The sequence below is a fragment of the Diabrotica undecimpunctata genome, chromosome 3, assembly GCF_040954645.1.
Source record: "Diabrotica undecimpunctata isolate CICGRU chromosome 3, icDiaUnde3, whole genome shotgun sequence".
In the NCBI taxonomy this organism is placed as follows: domain Eukaryota; kingdom Metazoa; phylum Arthropoda; class Insecta; order Coleoptera; family Chrysomelidae; genus Diabrotica; species Diabrotica undecimpunctata.
In genome coordinates, this window is record NC_092805.1 from 152,948,197 (window position 1) to 152,966,312 (window position 18,116).

The window sequence follows — 18,116 nt, forward strand, 5'->3', positions numbered from 1 at the left end:
CTTTTGTTTTCTTTAATTATTTTAGGTGTTCCTCCTGTGTTGTTTGATCATTACTTTGATGGCGATAACCATCATTGATGGTTATCGCCTCTATTTGCTTGATCTACATCTTCCATTTCGTTTTCCAAGTCCTAAATATGTCTGGTTAGTATATCTTTACACTGCATAAGCTGTCTCAGGATAATAATAAACTTTCAAATGATATAAAATGTTTATTGGAAATTTGTACAAACTCAATAATTTTTTAGAATTTCTTGAATTTCTATTAAACTCTTACCTTTTGTTTCTGGTAAATATTTATAAATTAAAATTGTACCTACAAAACAACTAAAACTAAATAACCACACTGCCCAATGGGTGCCGATAGTAGCAGCAACTATGGGATAGCTGGACGTTAAAGAGAGTACTATTAGGCCGACTATAGTCATGACAAAACTTCCAGCGACTGCTCGGATTTCTGGAGTAAAAATTTCATGCATTATTGCCATAGGTATTGGACCTAATCCCAAAGAATACATTAAAACATTTGAGAGCATAAGTATGATTGGTAACCACTGAAATTGATGAATTAATGGAGAGTTTATGTGTTTTAAATAGAAAAAGCAACCTAAGAAAAAGAGTGGTATTCCTGTTCCAACACTAGAAATTAATAACATTTTTTTTCTTCCCACTCGTTCTACTACACTAGAAGTAAATGTAAAGGAAGACATTTTTACTATGGAGACGATTACAGCTACTTTATGCCCAGAGAAGCTAGTACCGGCTGAATTAAAAAATGGAGCTAGGAAGGTCATAATTACGGCAACCCCTGAAAGATGCTGTACAGCAAGTGGTAACATTGCTAGCAATATCCCTACTCTGGCCTCTTTGGTCTTAAATACGGTTACTAGAGTAACGGTCTTTTTAGTGTTTTGTTTTGATTTTACGTTTGCCTCTAAAATTTCTATATCTCTACTAATCTCGTTAGTAGTCTTATTACTTCTAAGTCTTCTTAAAGCATTCTTGCATTCATCTTTTTTACCTTTAGAAATCAGATAAACAGGACTTTCCGGGAAAAATATAAAAAATAATAAAAACGGAACAGTAAGGAATCCTATAAAAAGATTATATATTTTATAACTGAACAAGGGACCTAATACGAAACTATAAAAGTGGCCAATTTGATGAAACAGACCTATAAAACAACCGAATTTTGCTCTATTATGATCTTCACATATTTCTGTAATATAAATTGGCACAATTGCAAATGAACCGCTTAAAAATATGCTAATAATACATTTTGAGATTATTATCATAGTTACAGAAGTGCTAAATGTTAACAATATTGATCCCAATAAAATATTCAATATCATAACTTGTAAAAATTTTTTTCGTCCCAGAAAATCAGTAAGCTTCGGCAATATAAGGGTTCCTGCAAGGCCAGGTAGATGTGGTATTCCTGTTATCATCGATATATCCATGATTGTCGCTGGTTGATTCAAGGGATTTATTGTAGTGTCATTTGAGATTATGTTAGGTATTGTTGGCGAATTCCATACCGTATGAGCTCCACTTATCAGTATTGGGATTTGTACTAAAAAGATATAATTTGTCAGTTTGTTTAATTAAAAACATTCTTAAGTAACAATGAAAGTTGTATTAGGCGAGCGGTTTACCCCTATAAGCAGAGCATCAACCGACTAAAATTCTTTTTGCATTTCTAATGCACCAAACCTTTTTTATTCGATTCTATATATTTTTCCAAGATGAAATGTATTTTTTTTAAATTTTTACAAGTGGGCCGCCAATTGTTATTAACAAATAACTTATACAAAAAAGTAATTTCACCGAATTGCTTCGGAATCAATTTTTTTAGGTGTATCTCATCAAAATAAACACTTTTTCTCTCCTGATAATTTTTCAAAAAATGCTTCCTTTTCGAGTTATTTGCATTTTTTTGTTGAAAAAATGCCTTAATTAGTGATTTTTGGGATTTTTTTTCTAAAAAACTACTAAATGAATTGCAATTCTACAAATAGCTATATAATCTTTAAATCGTCGAGTACAAGTTAGAATATTTTGACAAGGATAAATGGTTTCTATCTCGCTAAAAACGTGGACCCAAATTTCTGGTGCTTTCGAACCTCGAAGTAAAGCATATGTGATAGAAAATAATCAGTATTATGATTCAAATTTAGAATGTAATAACTTAGAAGCAGATACTAGGGTTATTTTTCACGCTTTTAAATTACAACAGCAGCATTTGGATAAAAAAATTCAAATTATTGTTAAATCTCCAGACACAGATATATTTATTTTACTTTTATCTCATTATCATGATTTCACAAGTGAACCACTTTTATGGTTTTACACAGGAAATATTGTAAAAAATGTGGATCGTTCTCGATATATACCTGTACATCAAATTGCAAAAGAAATTGGAAAAATAATGTGCAACAGTATCCTAATAATGCATTCTATAACAGGTTGTGATACCACAAGTTCATTTTATGATATGGGAAAAAAGAAGGCTTATAAAGCTTTGCAGAAATTAACTGATAGTCAATTGGAAAAATTAAGAAATTTGCCTACTTTACCTTTAGATGAAGGACTTACAGTTTTGACTCTATTTTTATCTAAACTGTATGACCCTCAAAATAAGTTTAAAAAATATCATGAATCCATAAATGAATTAAGATATAATATTGCATTAAAAAAAATGCATCTAATGAAAAATGACCACCTTCGAAACCAGCATTATTACAACATTACTTAAGAGCAAAGTGGCAAATAAATGAATGGATTCAAGCAAAAAACAATATTATTTCATCTCTTGATCCAGTAACCCATGGTTGGATAATGGAAAATAATTGTTTCCATTTTATTTATTTTGAAGGCGAAAGTAGTTTAGATATGTTACAAAAGTATTTCTGCTCATGTACCGGAAAATGTTCTACGAAAAATTGTAATTGTATTTCCTATAATTTAGAATGCTGCGCAGTATGTGCATGTACACCAGAGAATTGTAAAAATGTTAAAGACAACTCTATTGAAGACAATGAAATCAGCTTATTAGATGGAAATCCTGTTGCTGTTGACGAAAATTTTCAAATTATTGACAATGAAAACGATGTATAATTAATATTATATTTTACTACTACTACTACTTGTCGGTTTATAACGTTCTCCGCCGTTTTCCGACTTCCAATCGCCACTTAGACCGGTTGTTCCATAGATCTTCTTCTATGGCCCTCTCTCTCAGTTCTTTATTTATTCCTTCGCTCCAACTTTTCCTCGGCCTACCTCGTTTTCTCTTTCCTTCTGGTTGCCACTTTAGTATTTCTTTTGGCATTCGTTGTTCGTCCATTCTTTGTAAGTGTCCGAACCAGATAAGTTGTTTTGTTGTTAGGTCATCTGTGATTGTTCGTTTGATTCCCATTATTTCTCTAATGCGTTCGTTGGTAATCCTTTCTCTTCTAGATCTTCCTGCGGCTCTTCTCCAAAAATCCATTTCCGTCGCTTTCAGCGTTGACAGTGTTCTTTCTTTCAGTGGCCATACCTCACAGCTGTATAAAGTGATACTTTTTACTATAGTCTCATATATCCTCTTTTTATTTTCTTTGCTGATGGATTGGTCCCATAAAATGGTGTTTAACATTGTGATGGCTTTTCTCCCTGACGTATTTCTCTCTCTTATGGCTTTGTCTAATGTTCCATCTTGTGAAATAGTGATACCTAGGTATTTGTAGTCACAGCAGTGCTTTATCGTAGTGTTATCGTCTAATATGAGATCTTTTTGTTCTGCTCCAATGCACAGGTATTCGGTTTTCTTTTTATTTACTTCTAGACCCCATATATCATACTCTTCAATTAATTTTCGTGCCATATAGTTTAAATCGTCATAATCTTGAGCCATTATTACTTGATCGTCTGCAAAGTTAAGCGTATATACCATAGTATTGGTGAGCGGTATCCCCATTGTCCTGCATTTTTGTTTCCATCTTTTTAAAGCACTTTCGAGGTATATTTTAAATAAAGTGGGAGACAAGCAACATCTTTGCTTTAATCCTTTTGATGTTATAAATCCTGTTGTTATTTGTGTCCCCGCTTTTATCTTTATTATTGGTTGGTTGTATAGCACTTTGACGGCTTTTATTAATTCTATATTAATATTCGTGCTTTATTTTAATTTTATTATATTTTTCAATGAAAATTAATTATATATTGCTTAATGTATTTCACTGTAATAAAACATTCAATAATATAGTTACCACGTATATTAAAAGAAAAATTACATTATTATAGCATTGTAAAAAATTAATTTTAATTGTTTTAATTATAATACGTCTATATAAAAATAATTAGAAATATCTTTTTTTTAATAAATTGTACGTAAAATTTGTATTGAATTAATTTTTTAAATTTAAACAAATATTTCTACGCGCCGCACGCCTGTATCGCCGCAACCGCTGTACACACTTAGCGGTAGACTGCTCGAAAGGCATATTCGAAATATTTGGGTCCACGTTTTTAGCAAGATAGAAAAAAATTATCCTTGTCAAAATATTCTAACTTGTACTCGACGGTTTAAAAATTATAAAGCTATTTGTAGAATTGCAATTCATTTAGTAGTTTTTTAGAAAAAAAATCCCAAAAATCACTAATTAAGGCATTTTTTCAACAAAAAAATGCAAATAACTCGAAAAGGAAGTATTTTTCGAAAAATTATCAAGAGAGAAAAAGTGTTTATTTTGATGAGATACACCTAAAAAAATTAATTCCGAAGCAATTCGGTGAAATTGCTTTTTTGTATAAGTTATTTGTTAATAACAATTGCCGGCCCACTTGTAAAAATTTAAAAAAAATACATTTCATCTTGGAAAAATATATAGAATCGAATAAAAAAGGTTTGGTGCATTAGAAATGCAAAAAGAATTTTAGTCGGTATATTCTGTTTTTAAGCGTCTTTTGAGGGGTAAACCGCTCGCCTATATAGCTGTATTACAGTTTATTATAAATAACTTGCATATAATCGTTATTAATCTTTTACACCAATATACATTGCTCCACTAAGATATATTTAACCGTAGTCTTATTAAATTTTCTTTGGATAAAAAAAATAAATAAATAATAACCATTTCTTTAATAATAAAACATATTAAGTTATCGTTATATAATTATATTAAGTTATCTGTTGCTGGCAGATAGTGCTCCAAATAATGATGTATAACAGAACATCAACATAAACGCCCCAATTACAATAGGCGATACACCGTTAGAAAAAGTGGAAAAAATATGCTATTTGGGCAGCAATATTAAGGATACTTGGAATCACAGCTACGAAAAAAAACTCGTATTGAAAAAGCCAGAAGCTCTTTCAACAGCCTTGGAAGATTATTTGCAACGTATCTTTAAGTATCAATATACGCATAAGAATTCTTAAATGTTATGTCTTTAGTATCCTCTATGGAGTAGAAAGCTGGAGCCTTACAGAAGATACCATAAAACGATTGGAGGCATTTGAAATATGGTGCTACCGATGTAAGGTTGAGAGTCTCATATATACACCACATAAGTAACATAACTATTATCAAGAGGCTAAGAAAAGACAAAGAAATTGTTAACACCTTAAAGAACAGAAAATTGGTTTACTTCGGCCACATCATACGTAATAATAAATATCGGCTTCTACAGTTGATTCTACAAGGCAAAATTAAGAGTAAGAGGGGCCCCGGACGTAGACGTATATCCTGTCTAGCCAATCTTAAGAAGTGGACTGGTCTAACGCCAACTGATCTATTTCGAGCTACTGTGAATAGATTAAGATGGGTCAATGTAGTCGCCAATATCTCTAGAAGATAGGGGCATTTAAAAGAAGATTAAGTTATCGTTAAAGATACCCAGATTAGGTAGCGAGTAGACATTTAATTTACGATATCGGTGAAGTTAGGTCTTTTTTAGGGTCGCCACACTACCAAAGCAAGTCGTCAATCTAACATTCTTTAACCTAGAGCCTACCACGTCCCAACCTAGCAACCTTACCGAAGTCGCCAAACTTCCACTTCATCTTAGCAACCTTCTACCAACCCACACAGGCCAGCCTGGTAGAGAAACGGTCAGGAATTCCTGTAAAATATGAATAAAAAAATGTAAGGTTCTTAGTATCCTTCAGTCCTTTGAAACCAAGCTACGGTAGCGATCTCAGAGGTAGAGGGACAGACTCTGCTAAGAATCAACGGGAATGACCAAGCTACCATCACAAACGACAACCAAAAAGACTATGACCAGAACAGTGTAGGACGAAAACGAGCTAAAGCATACCAAATGAGATATAGTTGGGTTGTTAGAACTACGTGGAAAAGACCTTACAAATATGGCAATAAAAATCGAAAAGCAATAGTGTATTAAAATCTTATAGAATTCTTCTGCAATACTACAAGAAGGTATTTGGAGATAAACCAAATGAGAATACTAAGTGAAATAAACGAAAAAAGTAGACAGAACAAAGAATAATGATAATAGAGACTTATGAAGAATAAACAACATTAATGAATAAATGCAAAAAAAAAAGAAAAAAGGATTTATCAGAATGGCAGAGAACAAAGTAGTTAGAATACCCTGAGATAAGTCGTCAATTGAAAGAAGAAGCATAGGTATTCCACGGAAAAGATGCAATAATAATATCGAAAATTCGAAAAAAAAACAGAAAATTTGAAAAATAAATGTAGAAGAAGAAAAAGTATATTTAATATAAGTATAAAGCAAATGATTGAAGAAAGGCGTAAAAAAATAATGAGCGGTAATGAAATAAAAAAATATTGCAAATAATTAGTTCGTCATAGGTTCTAAGCTTATAGATTAACTGTAACAATTAGTGAAACATGTGCTTATTGTAATTATTGTACACAATATTGTTTGTGTCAATGGTCATTGCAACCGAGACACATTAATTTAAATAAAAAAATAATAATAAACGAACTATTTAGGGTTACGGGTAAAAATAATATCAATCTAAAGATAAAAAACAAGTAAACAATAATATTATTATTTTTAAATATGCTTACTCATAAAAACAGTTAAATATAAAAAGGGGGTATTTGTTCTTGGAACTGCGTAGTCAACTTTTAACGAATGTGCACGCTCAGTTTCAAGACCCACATATGTAACTTCTTGCAATTCTGCTCCATTTTTTTCAACGTTTTCTACAGTTTTACTCATTTTTGTCAAAACTATTCACCTTTTTTATCACAACTAATTTTGCATTAAATAATTTCACATACATCAAGATGACGATTTTTTATATAAATAAAAAAACTGTTAATAAGACAAACATTCACACGCATTATAGGGATTTTTTTTACATTTTTATATAAAAAATTAATGATATCCAGGCTTATTTTTATCTATATTATTTAACAATGATTAACAACGAGGTTTTGATAAACCATAAGGTAAAATTTACATTGTTCTGAAGCTATTTTCTGGTGACATCTTAAAACAATTACTACTTTTAATGGGAATAAGCCACAATTGAAGTTTAAAATAAGTTTATTTACATTTCAAGTTCCACTTCAAATTTTTCGATCGTAACATATAAAAGATTCATATATTAAATTTTGTTTTTGTTATTTAGTAAAAAAATTCCTTTAAACATTTTATTTTATCTCACTCTTTCATGTTGACAATTTATATTCAATATATATTATATATTTTAAAGTAGAATTCTATATGTTTGAGTTAAGTAATTATTTAGAAATCGAAACGTCAAACTATACATCAATTATTTAACGTTTTTTGGCATAAAATAAAGTAAAAGTAAAATTGTGGCCATAAGTAGTACTCACCATAGTAGTAGTAGCCATATGGAAATAGTTAATTCTAGTAAAATTAACAAAATAAAAATGAAAAAAAAAAAAGAAATGAATTCGCATTATAATTTTGAAATCAGTGTAAACAATGTAGTTTCTGATGATTTCGACCACTACTTGATAACAGTTTTTTTATTATTGAATTATGTGTTCTGCTATATGTTTGTTAAAGCTTCTACCAGTTTGACCGATGTAAGTTTTTTGTTAGTCACCACAAGTAAGTGGTGGTCCCATTAGAAATAAAGATGGTGATGGGAACAAGGCCGATGAAGATAAAGCACAAGCATTCGCTTATCATCTCAGCCACATTTTTCAACCTCACTCCAGAACTATCTTAGTGAAAGAAGACGAATTCATTCACAAGACCTACCAGATGTCACTTTCTATAGAAAATATCAAAATTAACGAAATAAAAGATTATTTAAACATTTTATTACTAAAAAAGCTCCAGTGTATAATTTAATATCGGGAAAAATCTGCAAAAATTTACCTGAAAAAGGATTTTGGTTGGTTATGTACATCTTTAACGCTATACTAAAGTTAGGCTAGTTTCTGTTTCAATGTAAAATGGTTCGAATTATTCTAATACCGAAACAAATTAAAGATACACACGAACTATAATCCTATCGTACAATCAGTTTGCTTCCCATTATCTCTAAGATATTTGGAAGGATACTCCTTCAGAGAATGAATGTTATAATAGACAGACAAAAGTTAATACCGGATTATCAGTTTGCATTCAGGCAAGAACATAAAACAATTGAGCAGGTACATAGAGCTGACAAAGTAGAAAGCGAAAACATGAGTTGCTTCCAGTTTACCCCACAGCCTCTTTTACTCAAATCCGACTCTCACCTTCGCAATGGTTCGTTCTGTTAAACCGAGCAACCCAATTAGAGATCCGGTATCCAACCCGGGTGGAAAGTTGGGTCGGTAACTGACGAGAGCTGGTGAAATGGTCCTCTGAAAAGGGGGTTGTGCTATGGGCTGGCGTTTTGTACATGTAAAAATTTGGAGCCACAAAACAGAAGCTATTGCCTCGTAACAGGAAGGATAGGAAATATAGACGACACTCGCAACGAAATAAGGACATTTGTATAGGAACCTTTAATGTGTTAAGTTGGCACAGACCTGGGATAACGACGAGAGCCATTAGACAACTACAAAAATATAACATGGGTATAACAGCTATACAGGAAATAAGATGAACAGCAACAGGAATTCTGGAAATGGAAGATACTATATTCTTTTGGTCTGGTAATGAGAATAGACATGAATACGGATGTGACTTTGTCATTGCAGAAAGACTAAAATCAGCAGTAATAGATTTCAAGCCAATAAACAAATGAATCTGCTATATTAGACTCAATGGTATGTGGTTCAATATCACAATATTCTCAATATATGCCCCAACAGAAGATGCCGAAGAAGATAGCAAGGATGAATTTTATGAATTATTAGACCAACAATATAAAGCTTCTCTAAAACACGACGTCAAAATAGTGATGGGAGATTGCAACGCTAAACTAGGTACAGAAGATTATTTAAGAGAAGTAATTGATAAACATAGCTTGCACGACACAACAAATGATAATGGACACCGCCTAACAAAATTTGCAATATCTAATAACATGATCATTAAGTCCACCCAATTTGAGAAAAAGAACATTTCCAAGGTCACATGTACTTTAAATGATGGAAGAACACAAAATCAAATAGATCATGTCCCCATTGACGCAAGACACTCTAGTAGCATTATTAATTCGCGAAGTATGAGAGAGCTGACAGCGACAGATGTGTCCTGTTTGAAGGATTCGCAAATAAAATCATTTTGGGACAGAAATTCCTTCTTAGGTTGAACATCTTACAGTTACAAAACTTTTTTAGCTGATTACTTTCGGGGATGCGTACTTTAAGGAAATTGCACATTAATTTATTGGAATTAATTAAAACTGTACCTGTTACAAACCAACCCAGAGGAGTATTGACTAATACTGGAAGATTTTACTAATGAGATTTTATCTTGCAACATAAGATCCCAAAAAATGTGAGCACCTAGTAACAAATCAATTTCTTTGGGACAATTGAATTCTGGATCTGCTAACTGTATATTTTGAGGTAATTGAATAATATTCATATCAATAGGATAAGCAGATAATCTACTTGATATAACTGGCACTACAAAACATGATATATTAGAATTGAAATCTGAAAATGGTGAGAAGATTTTTAAATTGTATTTTTTACTAACATTAGAAGAACGTAGGCAAATACCAGTAGTTAAACAATTTTTATCGGTTAATTGAAGCTTTAATCTATTACAAAAATGTTCGGTGATTAAATTCATTTGTACACCACAATCTAATAAGGCTCAGCACTTACGAAAATTTCCCGTTTGATCTTTAATCATACACATAACTGTCGCTAATAAAACTTGACTCTCATTTTTTGCAAAATTAATACTTACTGGCGGCCTTAAATAATCACTTCTATTCTCGGAAATACTAGGTTAATTTACTTGATGACTGGTGTCACAAGTTGGAACTTGTGCATAATCTTTACAAAGCAAATTATTATGTTTATGCCTTTTACAAATAGGAAATAGAACAAGGGCCAAATTTACAGTGACTCTTATTATGGCCACTTAACAGACAATTTTCACATAATTTAAGTTTTCTAACTTCTTGAAATCTGTGTTTGACTGATAACGCTTTAAATGTGGAAAATTTATAAATTGAGTGTTCCTTTTTTTGTTTGTTATGAAACTTGTTTGAAGAATGTGGTTTGAAAGCTTGAGATTCATCTAAACTTTGTAATATATCAGTTTAACAAATTAATAAATTGTTCTAAAGAGAGTAAATCATTAGCAAATTTAGTTTCTTTCTACTCGCGTATAGCATTTTTCTTAAATTTATTTACTAAGGTATGGATCATAAATGAATCATACAACTTTTCTTTTGGTATGTCTACACCTTCCAAGGAAGTTATATGTTTAGATATTTCATCCAACATTTTTTGAAAACTTGCATAATTATCTTTGTGCATCACTGATAAATTTAATAGAGATTTAAAATGACTATCAATTAGAAATTGTTTTTTATCGAACCTATCACACAATAACTCCCACGCTCTTAGAAATGGTTTATCAGCGCCATATAACACTTCAACACAACTGGCTGCATAATCTTCTAAAAAACATTTTAAAAATGAAACGTTTGTCCATCGCTAAGTAAAGTATTATTAGTAATGGTCGCATTAAAATGATTCTTAAAAGCTATCCAATGTTGTAATTCTCCAGAAAACACGGGTAATTTAATTTTCGGCAATAAAACATTTTGAAGAGGATCTAGTTTTAAAACAGCTTGAAAATATGCTTGCACCCATAAAATCGATTTTCAAAATCCTCTCTTTCTAAATAATGGTCTTCTAGCTGACCTTCAAAACACCTTCTTTCAAGTTCGGTTTGAATGATGTTAAAACCGCTTAATAAGTTTTTCTTATTATCATCTAACTTGAATATCAATACTACTAAAATCACTTTCTTTTATTCTGGTAATGAATCTTTCTAACCGATTACGATTGAAATCTTTTAAATCGTCAATTTCATTATTTGAATTTGCCATCTTGCTACAAACAATTATAATTAATAAACTTACGCAAATATTACAAATTAAAGGTAATATTTAACTAAATTTATAAAAGAATAATAGAATAAAATAGAAAATTGTCAAATAACCAAATGAAATTATCAATAATGATTGGTTTACTAGGAAATATAAATGGGTCGAACCTTGATATATGTAGTAGTCGTGACTTGTACTTATTGCCTCTGCTGCCTGATCGTATTTCGCGCTAAATTGGTCTACTGGAATTCTGGAATATGGCTTACTTGATAATCGAGCCGTTTGTCTGCTTGTATCGGCAATTATACTTGAATAAATCGCTGTTTCTTGAAAACTAGTAAAAATCCGGCTTGAATGACCAAAAAAGTTGTGTGTACTTTTCGCTGGTTCAATGGTTTAAAAGAAAAACAATGGTTGGACTATTTTACTTGAAAATTGCAATAAACGCACAACTATGTATATGCGTCCACGCTGAGATCCTTTTAAACACTCTGTCTTTCAATGGCACCTAGACAAGCTGACATCGTTGACACGGTTGCCAATTTACAACAAAATAAAGTCTAAACAGACTGTTCATTTATACTCTAGATGGTTAGGTGGTTAAGGTAGAGGTTGGCGTGGAGGTTAGCGTGAGGATTAGCGCGGGGATTGGCGCTGGGTTTGTTGTTAACTTTTCTGACAGTATGATTTAGATTGACGTGTGGTACGGACGATATTTTATTTATGAGAGGTTTCCAAGTCGTTTGCCGCAAACCGTTTGCCTTCATCTCTCTTATTAAGACAATGTGGCCTTTTTTTTCAATTTCTATATCTTCTCAAATAATTCTTGGTTTATAGCAGCGGATAACGGCTATGGTTCTTAGGTTTTTAAAATCAATTTTGTGACCTGTGTGAAGACGGTGTTATGTTGGAATTGCGAACGGAAATGGAATGTTCGCAAATCCTAGACAATAATCAAAGACAACATTCCAAATGAACAACCAGAAGTTTATAAAATTCCTTGTACAGACTGCCCCCTATTCTATATAGGCCAAACAAATCGTAGAATCCAAAATAGGATTTATGAACATTTCATTTCAATTCCGACTCAATTTCAGCTCTAGGTCAACACCATCTTCATACAGGACACAAAATTGATTTTGAAAACTCCAGAATCATAGTCCTTATTCACTTTTATAAACTAAGAATTAGACGAGAAGCCATTAAATTTAAAAAGAAAATGCCAAATTGTGTCAATAAAAGAGATGACAGCACACGGTTACTTTTCATTTCAAAATTTCATAAAAATTAGCCGTTTTAAAGGAGTGTGACAACTAACTCTGTGACAATAATAACTCTCCTAAATCTGTGATAAGTTTGTGAAACAATGCGAGCTTTTTAAATACATGGAAAAAGAATTTTATTGCAGGCAATTGTAAAAAACTTATTCTAATTGTTTATAGGCAAAAAATCGACAGGTTTTTACATAATTTTGAAATATTTAAAATTAATTTTCTTTACTTTTCTTAATTTATTGACAGAATATATCTTATTCTTTCATATGCTATCCGTAGTATAACTTTATCTTTATTATGTTCTTACTTGTAAATTAACTAATAAACAAATTAACATTCTTCTTCTTCTGGTTCCTATCCGTTTCGGATGTTGGAAATCATATTGGCAATCATGACCTTGCTCGCTGCGGCTCGAAACAGCTCCGTTGAGGTTTTCTTAAACCATGTTCTTAAATTCCGCAGCCATGATATTCTCCTTCTACCGGGTCCTCGCTTACCTTTGACTTTACCTTGCAATATAGACTGCAGCAGGGAGTAACGGTGCTGATTTCTCATAACGTGTCCCAGATATTGCAATTTTATGCGTTTGATCGTAAACAAAATCTCTGGTTCCTTCTTCATTTTTTCTAGAACTTCCTTGTTCGTGATCCTTGCTGTCCATGATATTCTCAGCATTCTTCTATAAAGCCACATCTCAAATGCTTTAAGTTTTTTAATAGTGGTGTCTGTAAGCGTCCATGCTTCCGCCCCGTACAACAACACAGAGAAAACATAGCATCTCAAATGTCTCATTTTTGTATCTAGGGATATGTTGTGACTTTTGAAGATGGCGCTCATTTTGTTAAAGACCGTTCTTGACTTTCCTATGCGGCACTTTATTTCCTGTACATTGCTCCACTGTTCGTTTATAATAGTTCCCAGGTAGCAATACTGTTTTACTCGCTCTATCTGCGTCCCATTAATGTATAGATGAGCCCCATTTATATTCTCCTTGCTGACAATCATTTGTTTGGTTTTGTGGGTATTAATGTTTAGTCCGTACTGTTGACTGTACTCGTTTATTCTGTCCATTAGCCTCTGAAGTCCCTCTAAACTATCTGCTATCACCATGGTGTCGTCGGCATATCTAACATTGTTTACTCTTTCACCATTTAGAAGGATGCCTTCGTCTATTCCGTAAAGAGCCTCGTTAAAAATTTTTTCTGAGTACATATTAAATATCAACGGCGATAGAATACATCCCTGTCTAACTCCGCGTAGTATTTTTATGTGATCTGTTTCTTCTCCGTTAATTTTCATGTATGCGGTCTGATTCCAGTATAGTTCTGAAATTATTCTGAGGTCTTTGTCATCCAGGTCTGCTTCTTTTAAAATGTTTATCATCTTTTGATGTTGAACTCTGTCAAATGCCTTTTCATAGTCGATCAAGCACGCGTATACGTCGCAGTTAACGTCCCTGCATCTTTGAATCAGTACCTGTACTCCGAAAAGTGCCTCTCTGGTACCCACTGCGTTAATGAAGCCGAACTGTCTGTGTGATATTTGTTCCTCGCACTTCTTATAAATTCTTCCATGGATGACTCTAAGAAACAGTTTCAACATGTGGCTCATTAGGCTGATTGTTCGATATTCTTCGCACTTTTTAGCCCCCTGTTTTTTAGGTATCGCTATGAATTCTGATTCTAGCCATTTATCAGGGATGATTCCTGTATTGTATATTTTATTGAAGACAGCCGTGATCCAATTTATTTCTTCATCCTCCAAGAGTTTTAAAAATTCAGCTTCGATATTATCAGGCCCTATAGCTTTTCTGCTTTTCATCCGTTTTATTGCTTCTTCTACCTCGGATTTAAGTATGTCCGGGCCCGTCATTCTTTCTGAAAATGGATGCCCATAATCCGTTCTTTGATCTTGAAAAAGTGTATCCAAATATATTCTCCATTTGTCCTTCATCTCTTGGGTGTCAATGAGTAATTTTCCATTGGTGTCTATGAGTTTCATTTGTGTTCTCTTTTTAAAAGTACCCGTTATTTCTTTTACCTTTTTGTGTACATGAAAATTGTCATGCTTGGCTTGTAGTCTTTCTATTTCTTTACATTTCTCTACAGCTTCTTTTTCTTTAGCTTCTCTTATTTTTCTTCTGATGTAAGCCTGCATTTTTTTGTATTCATCTTTATTTCCTTTAATTAACCTTCTGCGTTCCATTAAGTGAAGGATTTCTGGAGTCATCCAAGATTTCTTCTTTGTTTCTTTGTTTGGTTTTAGCAGATCTTGTTTAGTTTTCTCAATTATTTCTTCGAATTGATTGATTTCTCGTTGGATGTTATTTTCTTCTGCTGCCAAATTAACATATTTGGCAAATATAATACTTTTTAAACTATGTATTTGACCGATCGTTTTAAAATTTTAAACATATTTTGAGCACCAAAAGTCTCAACATTATATATACTATGAAGCTTATAAGTTCCAGTTTTTATAAATATTTTATACAAAAACCGAAATTTCTGACAGACCGTATTTTGCACATGACAAAACATTTAAACAAACGCTATTTTGAAGGTTTTTATGTTTTTTAATAGGATACTTTCAAATTTGATTAAAATGCTTTAATTTTTGCTAATAGACAAAAAAAGCACAAATATACCATTTTTGAGGTTAATTCGTTAATAGTTAATTAAGTTGAAAAAAAGAGAATGCAAGTAACATAGGTTCTTGTTATAAAGGTCCATACTATTTAAAACAACTCTCTTTTGCCTAGAGGAGCCTGTGTTATAAACAGAGAACGTTTTTTTGCTTATTTCTCTGAACTAGAAGACTTGAACAATTAAGCGTTTGGTCATTATTAACCTAGTTTCCGCTCTTTTGATTATTTGTTCTATCTACTGATTTCATATGAGCTACTAGTCTAATATTACCCGAAAATACTTTACTTTGCTAACCAGATTTACATGTATAAAAGTTTTGTTCGTTTATACTCCACGACTGGTGTCCATGTAAGAGGGAGTTCACTGTAATTTGAGTTATACAATATCGGTGACATACTTTTTCTTTGCAATTTATATTGCGACCGTAACCAACCATATTGCATCATCTTACGTTTTAAAAACAGGTGCGAAAAACTGTGTGAAAATGGGTAGAATTCTTAGTTGGAATTTATAACGTTAAAACAAAGAACGTAAACAACTGTCAAGTAATTATATATTAATCTGTCGTTTAATCCAAAGATTTGAGTGAGAATATATACAATTAACGCAAGCCTTATTTTAATATAAAATTAGAACTTGTTCAGAGATTAAAACCGTTAGACACACATTTGATTATAGGGTTACAACAGCCGTCTGATCATATAAAGATATTTTAATACAGGCAATAATATAACTAAGGATATAAAGCTAAGGATATTTAAAATGTGTTGCATATGAAACTCCATTTCAATTTAGGAGAAAAGAAATAAATAAAAAGACCTACTCGCAATCAATTTATTCTACCACAGACGACCGGTTTCGCATACTAAAATTTACTATGCATCCTCAGGGCTCCGGTATGGTAAATTCAATAACGCCGATATAAGGAATGTTTCTTCGTACGTTACCATAACTATGTTATAGTTAGCTGGCATTTGTTGGTCATTGGCTTTACTGCATTTTGACAAATATTAGGAAGATCTTAAGAAAAAATTATATCCATCCTAATCATTTCCATCATTTAGCCTCAAAAGTCCCCTGCTGGACATAGTCCTCTTCTCTTCCTCGTGTTTTTAACCCCGTCTGTCTTGCACCACTCTCATACAGTTTTTATTTTATCTTCTTAAATCGTCAGCCCATCGTATATATATATATATATATATATATATATATATATATATATACATATATTGTTTATTGTTATTTGTATTTGTTTATATAGGTGTTTTGAGGTTTCTTTGTTACTCGCTAAAAAAGACAAAGTGGTGCCCTCCTTTTTGACAAATCTCTTATATATTTTTTGTCCTTTTGCCAAATTTGTTAATTACTTGTTTTCTTTCCATAGTTCATCCCATATTTCTGGTTTAGCTCTAGTAGCTATTATCTCCATATTTTTTCTTCTTTTCTCCATATTTTTTTTAGTAAGAATGATCTAAAGAACCACGCCAACATCTCTTCCGGTTCTGAGGAATGCGGCTTGTTCCTTTTGTGTGCCTTAAACTATCCAACGTTTGTTGTGCTACAAGCTTATTGAATGTAGTTGACTTCAGATATTGGTTGGTATGTGGCTGAATGTATCGCACCCTCAGTGCAAGACTGCAGTAACTCAAAATTTTATGAAAATGAAGTAATCATGGAATTCGATTGTAAACATGCATATCTCATCATCATAAGTGGCTCGACAATCCGTTGTGGATCTTGGCCTGCTTACAAAGAAGTCGCCACTCCTGTCGATTCCTGGCAACTTCCCTCCATCTTCTAACCCCTAGAATCTGTAGGTCTTCTTCCACATCATCAATCCATCTCATTCGTGGTCGTCCTCTGCTTCTTGTGCCCTCTGGTTTTGAAAATGTTAATCTCTTCGTGTATTCGTGATCTGACATCCTAGAAATATGTCTAGCCCATCTAAGTCTCTGCACTTTAACGAATTTCACAATATCTGGATCGGTGTATAACTGATACAGTTCAAAGTTGTATCTTCGACGCCATAGCCCATTTTCATTTACGGCCCCAAAAATCTTTCTAAAAATTTTTCTCTCAAAAATACCAAGAAGTCTTTTATCATTTTGAGATAAGATCCACGTTTCAGCCCCATATATCAAAACTGGTCTTATTAAGGTCCTGTATATATTAAGCTTTAGTGCACGTTTTATATTTTTATTTTTTAAATGTCTCTGGAGGCCGTGAACAGTTCTGTTTGCTATTGCTATGCGTCTTTTTATTGCATGCATATCTATCCCCTGTAAAACTTTAGTAACTTTCAAATGCTTAACCGGCTAAATATAACAACAACAACAGTTTAACTATTTTGCGTTTTTGTACATAAATTCCGTGCAAAACTGTTGTAAATCTAATGTAACAGAGTTACAACAGTTTTGCACGGAACATTGCAATGGTTTCGATAACAAGCAATGAAAGGCACGAAAAAAGTAAGATATTTGTTATTTGAATATCTATATCTGTGGTGTTTAATTTTAATATACAGCGTGTCTACGTAATCCGTTAACGGCCGAGACAATAAATAAAGATTTACGAGACCAATCTATTCATGCAAGTTTTATGTCCTTTGTGTGACATTATATTTTCCATAAAATGTGTGCGATGTCGTTTGACCATTTATTTATTAGATTGGATAAAAAAACACATAAATTAAGACTAATTATTTACAGCCAAAAAGTATTTTTTCTT

General features: G+C 32.3%; 1 protein-coding gene across 1 annotated transcript; it reads right to left on the reverse strand.

Moving 5' to 3' along the window:
* Positions 1–209: 209 nt before the first annotated feature.
* On the reverse strand, positions 210–7,312 carry LOC140437602 (facilitated trehalose transporter Tret1-like). Its single transcript, XM_072527210.1, has 2 exons — positions 7,044–7,312; positions 210–1,573 (listed from the first exon to the last, which is right to left on the reverse strand). Exons 1-2 carry the CDS (start codon positions 7,195–7,197, stop codon positions 234–236), a joined length of 1,494 nt encoding a protein of 497 aa, XP_072383311.1. The 5' UTR covers positions 7,198–7,312; the 3' UTR covers positions 210–233.
* Between the last annotated feature and the right edge of the window lie 10,804 nt (positions 7,313–18,116).